The following is a 15260-nucleotide window of genomic DNA, read 5'->3' on the forward strand; positions in this document are numbered from 1 at the left end:
CAATTACTGTCCTTCCTTTTCCCAAGCTGAACTTCTCATACCATGGTGTTTTACTTTAGAAAACAAATGGTTTTTTTTTGGTTTTGTTTTGTTTTGTTTTTGTTTTTGTTTTTAAAGATTTTATTTATTTAACAGACAGAGATCACAAGTAGGCAGAGAGGCAGGCAGAGAGAGAGGAGGAAGCAGGCTCAGCAGGGGCTGAGCAGAGAGCCCATTGCGGGGCTCGATCTCAGGACACTGGGATCATGACCTGAGCCGAAGGCAGAGGCTTTAACCCACTGAGCCACCTAGGCGCCCCCAAAACAAATGTTTTTGATTTGACTTAGATAAATATTTGTTTCACCAGTGCCTTAATTTGACCCTTTTTGCTTGTGTTATTTTCTTAACTCAGTTCTTCCTCCTCAAAGTCCTTAAAATTGATTTTCCTAGGTATGTTTTAATGTCTCACACTTAATATTCCATAATTTTATTTTTTAAAAAGTAGTATATTCTGATTAGTATTGATTTGAATATATTTATTATTTAATTTAGTGAGATTTTCTTTTGTTTCTTTTCTCTTTACTGCTTTCTACTTGATCAGTTAAACTTTCTTTAATTTCTTTTACTACTTTGGATTATACAATCAGTTTGTAAGTGGTTACCTATATTCATACTTGTCCTCAAAATAATTAGTCTGTTTATTCTTCTTTGGAATAGACCTTACAATGTATTAAGTTTGACTGACCTTGTTCTCTCACATATGTAATTACAGTTGACCCTTGAACAACATGGAGGTTAGGGGTTCCAATCCCCACACAGTTGAAAATCTGCATATAACTTTTGACTCCCCCCAGATTTAATTACCGATAGCTTACCATTGACTGGAAGCCTTAGTGGTAACATAAGCAGTTAATTCAATCAAAGTATGTTATACATATTATATGCTCTTTTCTTTAGAGTAATACCTTGTTCATCTGCAAGTTTTTTTCAAATTGTTGCACGTCTCCAAAACATTTTCTTTTTTTTTTTCTTTTCTTTTTTTTTTTTTAAAGATTTTATTTACTTACTTGAGAGAGAGACAGTGACAGAGAGCATGAATGAGGAGAAGGTCAGAGAGAGAAGCAGACTCCCCATGGAGCTGGGAGTCCGATGCGGGACTCGATCCTGGGACTCCAGGATCATGACCTGAGTCGAAGGCAGTCGTCCAACCAACTGAGCCACCCAGGCGTCCCCAAAACATTTTCCAATATACTTACTAGAAAAAATTCTTGGGACGCCTGGGTGGCTCAGTTGGTTAGGCGGCTGCCTTCGGCTCAGGTCATGATCCCAGCGTCCTGGGATCGAGTCCCACATCAGGCTCCTTGCTTGGTGGGGAGCCTGCTTCTCCCTCTGCCTCTGCCTGCCACTCTGTCTGCCTGTGCTTTCTCTCGCTTCTCTCTCTATGACAAATAAATAAATAAAATCTTTAAAAAAAAAAAAAAAGAAAAAAAAAAAAAGAAAAAATTCTTGTATAAGGAGACTCACACAGTTCTACCTGTGTTGTTCAAGGGACAACAGTATTAACTACTTTTGGGGTTCCATTCTGTTTTCATCTCTCCAAAGTAGTTATTACTATTTAAGTGTAACACCTGTCTGGATTTGTGTACCTGTTTGCCGTTTGTATTGCTTATCTTTATTTCCTGTATCTGTCTCCTTCCCCTGGATTCAGTTCTTTCTTCCTGAAGTATATCTTCAGGAAGTATATCTTGTCAGTTTTGTTCATATGGAAGTGTTTTAAACTCACCTCATTCTTGAATGAGAGTTCCGGGTTGACAGTTACTCCCTGTCAGCTCTTTGTTACTGTTGTGTAGTGTTTGCTGCTCTTTTCCCTCGAGCTCCTTCTGATGTTTTATCTCATCCTTTTCTTTGTGGATCCTGCAGATGCATCTTGCTTTAAATGCCTCCTATACCACAAAATTACAAATGACTTCTACTACATATTTTTCTAATACTTTATAATTTTGGTTTTTGTTTCTTTCTTTTGTCCATTTAAAACTTATTTTTATATATGTGTAAAATAGTTACCTAACTTTATAATAGAAACCCACTGAACTCAAAGAACTGATGCAGTACAAGAAAGAAGAATTTATTCTGAGATGTGTTTCTTTCAGTGCCTTTATGGAGTGGGGTGAATGTTGCTGGTGTTGCTCTGAAGACTCTAAACCCTAAATTAGGAACTGATTCAGACAAAGAGCAGTGGAAAAATATACATAAACAAGTTGTTGAAAGGTAACAGTACTTGTTCAATGTCTCAGTGCCTTAATAATCAGTCTTGAGAATTAGTTTCACAAACAAAAAGTATGCACGTGATCTTTGCCTTTTTTGTGATAAATAATTCTAACCTTCTGAAAATCTCCAAATTCAGAATTATATTATGCATAGCTTTCTTTGGGGGTCATTTTTTAAAAATTTATTTGACAGACAGAGATCACAAGTAGGCAGAGGGGCAAGCAGAGAGGGAGAGAGAAGAGGAGGAAGCAGACTCCCCGCCGAGCAGAGAGCCTGATGCAGGGCTCGATCCCAGGACCCTGAGATCATGACCTGAGTTGAAGGCAGAGGCTTAACCCACTGAGCCACCGAGACACCCCTTTGGGGGTCATTTTTTAAAGGAAAATCTGCTTATACTTTCACAAGAACTCATATGTGTTTGGAGGGAATATAGCATAGTGATTATGATCATGGATTTCGGAACCAGATTGCTGAGGCTTGAACCTGCTCACCATTTGCTAGTGGTATGATATTGAGAACTTATTTAAAATATTAAAAGTACAGTTTCTTCATCTTTTTTTCTATTGAAGTATAATTAACATACGGTGTTATACTAGTTTCAGGTATACAACATAGGATATTGATTGATGTATAATTCTATACATTAATCAGTGCTCACCACAATAAGTGTTGTCACCATCTGTCATCATACAACATTATAACAATATTATTGGTTACATTCTTTAAGCTGTACTTTTCATCTCCATCACTTATTTATTTCATAACTGGAAATTTATATCTATTAATCCCTTTTATCTATTTTGTCCATCCCTCCACCACCTCCCCTCTGGCAACTACTAATTTCTTTTCTGTATTTAAGAGTCTGTTTTTGTTTGTTTGTTTGTTTTTTAATATTCCACATATAAGTGAAATTGTATGGTATTGGTATTTCTCTGTCTTACTTCACTTAGCATAATGCCCTCCAAGTTTTCCGTTTTGTTGCAAATGGTAAGATTTCACTCTTTTCTATGGGTGAGTAATATTCCACCACATCATCTTTATCCATTCATCTATTGATAGGCACTTGGGTGGTTTCCATATTTTGGCTCTTGTAAATAATGCTGCACATCCTTTTCCTCTAATAATAGAGCCTGTGAAGGTTATTTTGAACAGTAAATGAGTTAGTACATGTAAAATGCTTAGAATAGTACCTAGAAATGATTAAATGTTCATCAAATGATTTGATGAAAGGAAATATGAAATTGATCAGACGATCAGAAGTTAACTAGGTTTATTTATAAGTAAAATAAGTGTCCCAACTCTATACATCAACTTTAAGAGCACACATGATTCTCCTTCATGCTTTAGTCAAGCATATGAGTAGAAGTTATAGAACTTAGAAATCACTGTTGGGTATTCAAAACTGGAATATTAAACCTACAAAAAAATACATCTAGATGTATGGGGGGAGGGACAGAGGGAGAGAATCTTCAACCAGACTTCCTGCTTAGTGCAAGGCCCTATGGTAGGCACTTGACCTCATGACACAAATCATGACCTGAGCTGAAACCGGCGGTTGGACGCTCAACTGACTAAACCACCCAGACCCTCGATAGTATCTTTTGATGTACAAAATTTAAAAAGTTTTTATGAAATCCAATTTGCCTTTTTATTCCTTATGTTGCTTTTGTCATCATATCAAATAAAGCAATGCCGAATGCAATGTTGTGAAGCTTTTCCCCTATGTTTTCATGTAAAAAAGTGTCATGGTTTTAGGTCTTTTATTTATATCCTGTCCATCTTGAGTTAATTTTTGTATTTGGTCTTAGGTAAGGGTCCAACTTCATTCTTCTTCATGTGGATATCTAGTTTTCATTCTTCTTCATGTGGATATCTAGTTTTCATTCTTCTTCATGTGGATATCTAGTTTTCATTCTTCTTCATGTGGATATCTAGTTTTCATTCTTCTTCATGTGGATATCTAGTTTTCATTCTTCTTCATGTGGATATCTAGTTTTCATTCTTCTTCATGTGGATATCTAGTTTTCATTCTTCTTCATGTGGATATCTAGTTTTCTCAGCATCTTTTGTTGAAAAGACCGTCCTTTCCCCATTCAGTGGTTTTGGCACCCTTGTTGAAAATCAATTGACCATAGATATGGAAATCGATTTTTGGATCTCTGTTCTATTTCATTGGCCTATATGTTTATCGTGGTGCCAGTACTACACTGTTTTGTTTACTGTAGCTTTGTAGTAAGTTTGGAAATTAGGCAAACTGAGTCCTTCAGTTTTGTTCTTCCCTTTCAAGATTGTTTTGGCTATTCAGGGTCCCTGAAATTCCCTGAGATTTTCACTTTAGGTTTATTTATGTCATCTTTAATTTCTTTCAACAATATTTTGTAGTTTTTTTTGGACAATTCTTTCACTTCCTTTGTTAATTCCTAAGTATTGTATTCTTTTTGATGTTGTTGTAAGTGGAATTGTTTTCTTAATTTTCTTTTCATATTGTTCATTATTAGTGTATATAAATGCAATTTTTGTATGTTGACTTTATATTCTGTTACTTTGCTGAGTTCATTTATTCTAACAGTATGTGTGTGTGTGTGTGTGTGTTATGTGTGTGAGAGAGTGTGATCTTTAGAGTTATCTATATATAAGATCACATTGTCTGAGCAGAGATAGTTTTACTTCTTTCCAATTTGAATGTCCTTTATTTCTCTCTCTTGTCTAACTGCTCTGGATAGATTTTCCAATTCTGTGTTGAATAGAAGTGGCAAACTGGGCATTTTTGCCTTGTTCCTGATCTTTTTTTCCCCCTAAGATTTTACTTATTTATTTATTTGACAGAGAGAGACACAGTGAGAGAAGGAACACAAGCAGGGAGAGTAGGAGAGGGAGAAGCAGGCTTCCGGCTGAGCAGGGAGCCCAATGCAGGGCTCGATCCCAGGACCCTGGGATCAAGAACTGAGCTGAAGGCAGATGCTTAATGACTGAGCCACCCAGGCACCCCTTCCTTGTTCCTGATCTTAAAGGAAAAACTTTCAGTCTTTCACCATTGACTGTGATCGCTGTAGGTTTTTCATATATGGCTTTTATTATGTCGAAGTAGTTTCCTTAATTCCTGGTTTCTTAAATGTTTTTGTTATGAAAAGGTGTTGAATTTTGTCAGATGATTTTTTTGTATCAAATGGGATGATAATGTGTTTTTTTTTCTCATTATGTTAATGTGTCAAATTATGTTGATGAATTTTGGTGTATCAAACCATTCTTACATTCCATTCCAGGAATAAATATCACTTGGTTATAGTGTATAATTCTTTGAAAATGCCCCGAATTTGGCTTGCTAGTAATTTGTTGAGGTGTTTTGCATCAGTATTCATAAGAAACATTGATCTGAAGTTTTCTTTTCTTATGGCGACTTCATCTGGCTGTGGAATCAGGGTGATGCTGGCTTCATTGAATCAGTTAGGAAGAATTCCCTCCTCTTCAATTTTTTCGGAAAAGTTTAAAAAGGATTGGTCCAGGGCTTTTCTTTTTGGGGAGATTTTTGATTACAGACAAACATTCTTATTTTATATAGGTCTTAATCTGTTCTTCTGTTTATATATGATTTAGTCTTGCTAGGTTAGATTTAAGTTTGTGTTTCTAAGAATTTGTCTGTCCATTTCATCCAGGTTATCTAATTCATTGGCATACAGTTTTTGTAGTGATCTATTATTTGATGCATAAATGTTTATAATTGTTATGTTTTCTTGCTGTTTTGAATCTTTTATGAATATATACTGTCCCTCTTTGGCTATTGTAAACTTTCTTGATTTCTATTTTGTATGTTATTCAACCACCTCTGCTTTCTTTTGGCTACTATTTGCATAAAATATCTTTTCTATCCTTTTACTTTCAAACTATTTGTCTTGGATCTCAAATGAGTCTCTTATAGGCAATGTATACTTAGATATGTAGTTTTATCCATTCTGCCAATCTGTGTCTTTTGATTAGAAACTTTAACCCACTTACATTTAAAGTAATTACTGATTAGGGGGAAGTATGTCATTGTGCTATTTGCTTTCTGTATGCCTTAGAGCTTTCTGCTCCTCATTTCCTGTATTATTGTCTTCTTTTGTGTTCAGTTGATTGTTTTGGTAATGATATATTTAAAATTTCTTCTGTATATATTCTGTAACTATTATAGTTATTTTCTTTTGGGTTACCATGGGTATTACACTTAACATCCTAAAATTATAACACACTTATTTGAATTTATACCAGCTTAACTTCAGTAACATACAAAAGCTCTGCTCCTTTACAGCTCCATCCTCATCCTTTTTGATTATTGATATAAAAAAAGTACATGTCTATACATTGTATGCCTTCTAAATAAGCTAATAACTCTTAACTGCATTAGTCTTTTAGCTTTGAAAACAAGAATTACAAACTAAAGTCACAATAATATTATCTTTTTGATTGTTTTTAAAAAATGTATTGGTCTATTAAATTATTTTTAAAAAAGTAGAATTATAACCATTGTTACAATATTACTAGCTTTTTATAATTGCCCATGCATTTTCCTTTATTGAGACCTTTCTGCTTTTATATGGCTTTGAGTTACTGTTCATTTTACCCTACAGAACTCTACTGAGTATTTCTTACAGGTCAGGACTAATGGTGATAACTCACTCAACTGTGGTTTCTTTGGGGATATCTTAATTTCTCCCTCATTTTAGAAGGACAATTTTGCCACATATAAATTGTAAGATCCTTTGTTGACAGGTCTTTTTGCAATGATCGGGGGGAGTTGCAACAACAATGGCTGCCTTTCTTTTTCTACACATCTGTCATCAGAAGCAACCCATCAGCCATTAGAGCACAGATCCCTGATATTTAGAGGACGGTGTCCTCCTTGCAGGCCATGCCCAAGCTGCTTGGTGAACATGTGAACAGCTGCCTGCTGAAGTTGGGGGATGAGTAGCTTCTACTGTGCTAAGAGCGGAAACTGGCCAAAATTAACTACAAATTACCGTTGGAACCTTTCCCTGAAAGTTTCAAGCCTTTAATAGACTCCACAGTCCCAGAATAGTTATATCAGACAGATTTTGACAAAACAGTTATTGTCGAGGTGAGGAGATAGAATCCTGGTGCTTCCTACTTCATCATCTTTTCAGAATTGTCCAGTGCTTAAACCAATTTTTTTTTTTAATCTAGAAAACTGTTTCGTGCAAAAGCATACCCAAAGTCATCTTCCTAGATAGTCCTGCCTTTTTGGAAAGGATCCATACCTACTGTTAACCATCTACCCATGATACCTCTCCATGATCTTGGGTGATCCTCTTTGTATCATATATTCCTCAGAGTTCCTTTGACAAACATATCTTCAATATTTTATACATAAGAAAAAAGACAAGCTGGTATACCTATAACCACCAAGATCTATAAAACAGGTAACCAAAATCACTCACTGGTGTTTTGGTAATCCTTAGTCAATTGGACTATCATAGCTTCCACTTTGATTTATTATCACTGTACCTTATTAAATGTATTGACAGACTCATTTAATTGTGTGTTTGATATTTCTAAAACAAATTTATTTCCTCCTCTGGCCTAATTATTTCTAGAGAGATCACATCAGTTGGAAGTTTTAGGTCAACTATCTTTTCATTTTGGTTATTTTTATCAGTATGTTTCATTTTCTTTCTTTTCCCATTTTCTTTTTTTTTTTTTTTTTCTTAGAGAAAAAGGGATAGAGAAAGCACACACACAGAGGAGGAGGGGCTGAGGGAGAGTGAGAGACTCTTAAGCAGACTTCACACCCAGCATGGAGTCTGACTCGGGGCTTGATCTCACAACCCTGAAATCATGACCTGAGCCAAAATCAAGAGTTGGATGCTTAACCAACGGAACCACCCAGGCACCTCTTATTTTCTTAAATTTCCTTACAGAAACCTACTAACCTTTGTTATACCAAATAGCTTTGGCTAAGAGATCAAGTTAGTGCCTAGCAAAAAAACCTGTTAATATTATAGTACCATTTTCTATTCTTCTTAACACAAGTGTCCTTTACCCATATACCACATATTTCCAGATACAGGGGCCATTACAGGCCATTTCCTAGTACATGCAGAAATGACCTGATCTGGAGGCAGAAACACAACTCAATCACTAAGGAACCTGTTTTAGCCAATACTAGTTTGCAAATGTCAGCAGAGCCACCGATCTAGTTCTTGCAGGAATGTTACAACATTGGTCTCTGTCTATCCAATTTCTAATAATTGTATCACAGGGAATGTTCTAGTTTCTTTCTAATTTAAAATGCTGTTACTATATGGGAATAATGATTAAGATTACATTTTCCACTGAAGTTCTGTGTGATTTAAATACCAAATACTGTGGGGTGCCTGATTGGCTCAGTTGTTAGACATCTGCCTTCAGCTTGGATCATGATCCTGGGGTTCTCGGATCAAGCCCCATACTGGCTTCCTGCTGAGTGGGAAGCCTGCTTCTCCCTTCCCTACTCCCCCTGCTTGTGTTCCTTCTCTTGCTGTCTCTGTCAAATGAATAAATAAATTAATTAAATCTTTTAAAAAAAGAACTTTCTTTAAAAATAAATACCAAAGGGCACCTGGGTGGCTCAGTGGGTTACGCCTCTGCCTTCAGTTCAGGTCATGATCCCAGGGTCCTGGGATCCAGCCCCGCATCAGGCTCTCTGCTCAGCAAGGAGCCTGTTTCCCCTCCCCTCTGCCTGTCTCTGCCTACGTGTGATCTCTCTCTCTGTCAAATAAATAAAATCTTTTATATATATATATATATATATATATATATATATATATATATATATATAAAACTGATTGCTCTGATAAAAACGTGGAAGTATATCCTATTAAATCATGATGTCACTGCCCTGCAATTGTTGGTTAGCCACTGGAAAATCTGAGGCTATAATAGAAAATAGTTGGGTTGTTTTAGATAAAAACTAGCAGTCTCATGAGGATCCTTTATAATTAGAGATCCTCTGCTAAATGACCAAGGTGCAAATAATTTAATTTGAACACTGCATTGTCGGGAAGACTAACTGGAATGTGTACTGATCTGTAATATGTTGCTGTATTTGTTTTTTTTTTTTTGAAAGATTTTATTTATTTGTTTGACAGAGAGATCACAAGTAGGCAGAGAAGCAGGGTAAGAGAGAGGAAGAAGCAAGCTCCCCGCTGAGCAGAGAACCCAGAACAATCAGTTTTTGTGTTAAGATAGTAGCGTTAAAACAGCTTGTTATATTTGCTTCCTTTACCTTTCTCTTTATAGCAGCACTTTTATTTTCATCAGGATGGTTAAAAATTAAAGGATTATATTTTTAGCCATTTTTTTCTCAACCGTTTTCTCTTTGTCAATCTATTTTGTTAGTTCCTGAGAGGGTGGATCTGTCACCCAGATTCCACTGGTAAGTTTTTTTTCCCCAGTTATCTACTGCAGAGCTTTCTTCAACTCATATATAATCAATCAGCCATTAGAGTCTCCCTCTCTTTCCTTTTACTTACCCCACAGAGTCTTGGTCATATTGAATTGAGAGTCTGAAAGTTAATCCTACATTTGATAGCAATCTGCATGCCTTCTAACTATGACCCTAGTTTTAGATTCAGCTGAGCCCACAGTCAAATGAGTATAGTCCAGTCTTAACTTTCCTGTGCTGAGGTGGTCCATACAACACATCGGTCTTATCTTTTGCTACCAAGGGTACAGTCCTGGGGCCTTGAAACTGTGCCCACGTGGTTGTAAGACCACCTGATATGAATACTGATGCCAAACATTCCTTTTACTATTTTGGATCCTTTCTCAGAACTAAACAAACTTAGTTCTTTGTTCTTTGCTTTTGACCATCCAAATCTTTGGGTGGCAATGCAGAAATAGAATACATATTTATTATAGAAACTGGGAAAATTCAGAAAAGTGTAAAGAAGATCATATCACTTGTGGGGCACCTGGGTGGCTCAGTGGGTTAAGCCTCTTCCTTCAGCTCCGGTCATGATCTCAGGGTCCTGGGATGGAGCCCCGCATCGGGCTATCTGCTTGGTGGGGAGCCTGCTTCCCCGCCTCTCTGCCTACTTGTGATCTCTCTGTCTCTCTATGTTAAATAAACAATAAAATATTTTTTAAAAAAGATCATATCACTTGTAATATCACTTAAAAATAATCACTGGGAAAAACTTTGTGTATTAATGCAATTCTAAAGTTTTTATAGATATGAATGATGTTTGTTATGAGCCTGAGATAAGAAATTGCATAATGTTTAGGACTGTGTCTTTTTTTCTATTTATTTATTTATTTATTTATTATTTTTATTAACATACAAAAAATAATGTATTATTTGCCCCCGAGGTACAGGTCTGTGAATTGTCAGACTTACACACTTCATAGCACTCACCACAGCACACACCCTCCCCAATGTCCATAACCCAACCACCCTCTCCATACCCCCCTCCCAGCAACCCTCAGTTTGTTTTGTGAGATTGAAAGTTTGCCTCCCTCCTGATCCCATCTTGTTTAATTTTTTCCTTCTCTCCCAAGTCCCCCACTTTGTCTCAAATTCCTCATATCAGGAAGATCATATGATAATTGTCTTTCTCTGATTGACTTATTTCACTCCGCATAATACCCTCTAGTTCCATCCACATCGTTGCAAATGGCAAGATTTTATTTCTTTTGATGGCTTCATAGTATTCCATTGTAGATATATACCACATCTTCTTTATCCATTCATCTGTTGATGGATATCTAGGTTTGTTAGGACTGTGCTTTTTTCCTTTGAAAATGTATCATGAACATATTCCAGTATTTTCATATATTATTGATTTAATAATTTATTTGTTTTTATTTTTTTAAGATTTTATTTATTTATCAGAGGGGGGGCAGAGAGCAAGCACAGGCAGACAGAATGGCAGGCAGAGGCAGAGGGAGAAGCAGACTCCCCGCTGAGCAAGGAGCCCGATGTGGGACTCGATCCCAGGATGCTGGGATCATGACCTGAGCCGAAGGCAGCTGCCCAGTCAACTGAGCCACCCAGGCGTCCCTAATAATTTATTCTTATGAATAATATGTACACATAGCTTTTACTTACATAAAGTTACATTGGCACTCTAGTAACAGCTTTAAGTGGTCAGCAAGATGTATATGCTAACCTTCAAGATGATCAGATTCTGTTTGCATACTTAAGCAACAATAAAAAAATTTCCAAAAAAGTTTCATCTTTAGTGCATATGTGCATATGCCCTAGGATTCTGCTTTTATGATAAGAGAAGGGTAGGTTAGTTATTACTTAAATTGAATAATGAAGTTTATGAAAATAGTATATAAACTTCTATTGCCTGTTCATAAATAATTTCTAGAAAAAATCTCTGGGAGTGGCATTGACATATAGGTTACTTCAAATTGGATTTTTGAAAAATAATGTTTTCTCTGAGTTGATTTGCCATTAATTTGATTTTCTTACTTTCTATAACAATAGTGCCTACGAGATTATCAAACTTAAAGGGTATACCTCTTGGGCTATTGGACTGTCTGTGACAGATCTGGCAGGATCAATTTTGAAAAATCTTAGGAGAGTGCATCCAGTTTCGACTATGGTTAAGGTAGGCTTAAATTGACTCTTCATTCATCATCTTTAATATTTGTTGATTCTCTACTGTGTGCCAGTCATTATACAAGACGTTGAGGATATAATGGTGAACAAAAAAGGCCCTGACCTCATAAAGTTCAAGAAAAAATGGACTTAATAAAACAATTATAGTAAATATATAATAATAAATTACGATAAGTGAAATGATGGAAAACTACCAAGTATTTAAGAGTATACAAGAAGAGAATTTAAGGGACGCCTGGGTGGCTCAGTTGGTTAAGCAGCTGCCTTCAGCTCAGGTCATCATCCCGGCGTCCTGGGATCGAGTCCCACATCGGGCTCCTTGCTCAGCAGGGAGCCTGCCTCTCCCTCTGTCTCTGCCTGCCATTCTGTCTGCCTGTGCTCGCTCTCTCTCCTTCTCTCTCTGACAAATAAATAAAATTTAAAAAATCTTTAAAAAAAAAAAAAAAAAAAGAAGAGAATTTAAGTACCCTGGGTAGAAGCATGGATAATAGTAAGGGAAGACTTCCTAAGGAAGTCAAATGTGACCTATTCTGAATAATGAGTAGGAGTTCATTTGGAAGGCTGGACTAAAAGTCTAAGCAGAGGGAACACACATACAGAGGAACAGAGGTCAATATAAATAGAGGGACTTGTGGAGCTTAAAAAAGGGGAGTTTCTGGAATGTAGAGAATGAAGGGAAGTACATGTGAGGCTGGAGAAGCAAGCAGGGTTTGGTACTGAAAGCTTTATAAAAGGATTTGGATCCTTATCATAAAGGCTATGGGAAGCCACCGAAAGAATTCAAGTGAGGGGCATCTGGGTTGCTCATTGGGTTAAAGCCTCTGCCTTTGGCTCAGGTCATGATCCCAGGGTACTGGGATTGAGCCCTGCATCTGGCTCTCTGCTCAGCAGGGAGCCTGTTTCCTCCTCTCTCTCTCTTTCTCTGCCTGCCTCTCTGCCTACTTGTGATCTCTGTCAAATAAATAAATAAAATCTTTAAAAAAAAAAAAAGAAATAGAATTTGACTCCCCACAAAAAGCAGAATTACTGTTAGGTGGATGCTTATTTGAGGTTGGTATGCATTAATTAATTTAGTTAAAGATTGACTTTATTGTGTAGTTTTCTACAGGGATGTGTGCATAGGAATGGGGAGGGAAGGTAGATGAATTCATGTGGGTGTAGGTTTTACTTGCTGGAGCATGAAAGAGAGGGTGGGGGAGAAAGTAGAAGGGAGGGATGGGGGAAGTGAGCTTTTGGCTTATACACTTGTTAGTAATGGGTTTGACTTTCTGCTGAAGGGTCACAGACAAAATTCAAGACCTTTGTCCTTGAATGTGATCTACATACAAATGAATAAATTATAAAAAGAAAATGAATAATAAGGACTTTAAGAAATATTCATAAACTGAACATTAAAACAGGGCAGAAGGTCTTAGTATATGGTGAAAGAGTTACAGGATAAGTCATGGATATGGAGGGATGCTCTAACAAGGTCCACAGTAGGATACTTGGGATGGGGGAGAAGGGGTCTATGAGCTGACGACATCAAGAAGCTGGAAAGAAAGGGGCTTGGACAGTGAAGTCACCAAGGTTAATCACAGAAATCAGAGCCGAGAGGAAAAACTGTGAGCAAGGTTTCAGTCTTTTATGAATGAGATGGAGTAACCAAGAGGTTAGTAAATGGTCATTAGTAGATGAGCCTCAAAAAATAGGGGGAATGTTAGGAGAGTAGGGGCTAATGATTTGAAAGAGACAATGAGTACACAACGGATACCACACACCCCTCCTCTTTTGAGGGTATGCAGAAGATACGGGAGAATAAGCAATGACCCCTAGGGCCCTCCTGAGGCAAGGTCAGGGAGATGTCAAATGCTCTGAGGAGAGACTGAGATTGAGTAATATGGGAATTTCATAGTTCTTATTGAACAAATCAATGGACAAGTTATATTCTAAAAGAAAATTTTGATAAAACATTTGACATTAAGAACATAATCAATCCTGTACTCTTTTCTTTTTATCCCAGTTACTTCAGTTTTATTACTTCACATTTTCAGCAAATAAATAAGGGTATAAAACAGTTTATTTCATATTAATATATTGACTGGATTTTTTTTCCCAAATATATAGGGAATTGTTTTTAAATAGCCATTTCCTCATTTCATGGCCAGTCCAGGAACAAATGAGAGCCAATTTTAGTGTATTCAAGAGTCATATTGTCATACAGTCAACGAGGCATGAAGCCTAAAGAGAAGAAGGGACTAGTAGCAGTCATGGTCAACACATAGGACCAGGCAGGGCCAGGCCCCAGGGGCCAGTGGGATTTCCATCCCACTCAGCAGCCTGCAAATGGCACGATGGGATGGATATACATTCTTCAGTTCTAGTCTGAGAAGCCCCTTCTAGAATAAAGAGAAAGCAGACGGGAAACAAATCCCCAAATCACTAACAGGAAAGCAAAGGGGCTTCCTCCTCAGCCACAGTGGTCTTGTTTCTGATGCCACCCAATCCCCAGCAACTCAAGCTGAAACTCCCAAAAGTTACACAGAGGTGGCAACAGAATGACCAAGGGAAGGGAAGGGAGGGCAAGGTGAGTGTAACTGGAGCTGGAGCCTGGCTGGGAATGGACTGTGGGCTGGTGGTCTGGTGGGGCGGTAGCCTTCCATGGCTAGGCACAGACCAGAGAGGAGGGAATGTGAGAACAGCCTGGCAGGGGCCCTCAGAGGAAGACATGTGGCTGGTGTGATGGAGCTTTTGAGGTTGAGTATAAAGTGCCTACCAAAGTGAGGGAACCGCGCTGGGGTGGAGGAGGTAGCCAGAGTCCCTTTGTGGGAGACTAGAATGAAACAGGAGCAAGGGCCACACCCTGAGATCCTCAGAGACGGTGAGAGGGAAGCTTGGCTGAGTAGCACCTGCAGGCTCTGAGCTGCTGTGGGACACTGACTGGAAGGTACCACTCCAGAGTCAAGGAGCCTCTTCTTTCCCTCTGTGCTAGTTCCCGGTAACTGTTTAATTTTAAGGAAGGAAGGAGGGAGAATGAGACCTTCCCATTGCTGCCTCCAACCCTAGACTGAACCCCAAGGGGTGGATAGGAAAGAACAATGAGTGGTGGAAGGCGGAGGTGTGAGGGGGTCTCTTGGGTCTTCTCTTCCAGGGGGTAGTAGGAGGGTGGCAGAAACAGGTTTGTGGGCATGTAGGCCTGTAAGTTTGTTGCCCAGGTTTGTAATCACCTCCAGAAGCTGCTTCTGCAACCTTGGCTTTGGCTGCAGGAGTGGAGGGAACATCAGGGCTGCTAGCTGGAGGTTCCAGGAGGGATAAGGTTGTGGCCATGGTTGCAACTATTCCATGTTCATCACACGAGGTCCTAGATAGAAGTCAAATGGAGTGGTGGATAGAATTAGCCAGAATGACAGGGGTACATTCCATTGGTAAC

General features: G+C 38.0%; 1 protein-coding gene across 2 annotated transcripts in view; it reads left to right on the forward strand.

The window, feature by feature from the left end:
• The window catches only part of LOC131810168 (L-lactate dehydrogenase C chain), a 48375-nt gene that overhangs the window by 31636 nt on the left and 1479 nt on the right, over positions 1 to 15260 (forward strand). For both annotated transcript variants that reach the window (XM_059137815.1, XM_059137806.1), the window contains exons 6-7: positions 2130 to 2247; positions 11717 to 11840. In XM_059137815.1, coding sequence (XP_058993798.1) covers positions 2130 to 2247; positions 11717 to 11840 — 242 coding nt within the window. The remainder of the gene's footprint in view (positions 1 to 2129; positions 2248 to 11716; positions 11841 to 15260) is intronic.

The sequence above is a fragment of the Mustela lutreola genome, chromosome 1, assembly GCF_030435805.1.
Source record: "Mustela lutreola isolate mMusLut2 chromosome 1, mMusLut2.pri, whole genome shotgun sequence".
NCBI lineage: Eukaryota > Metazoa > Chordata > Mammalia > Carnivora > Mustelidae > Mustela > Mustela lutreola.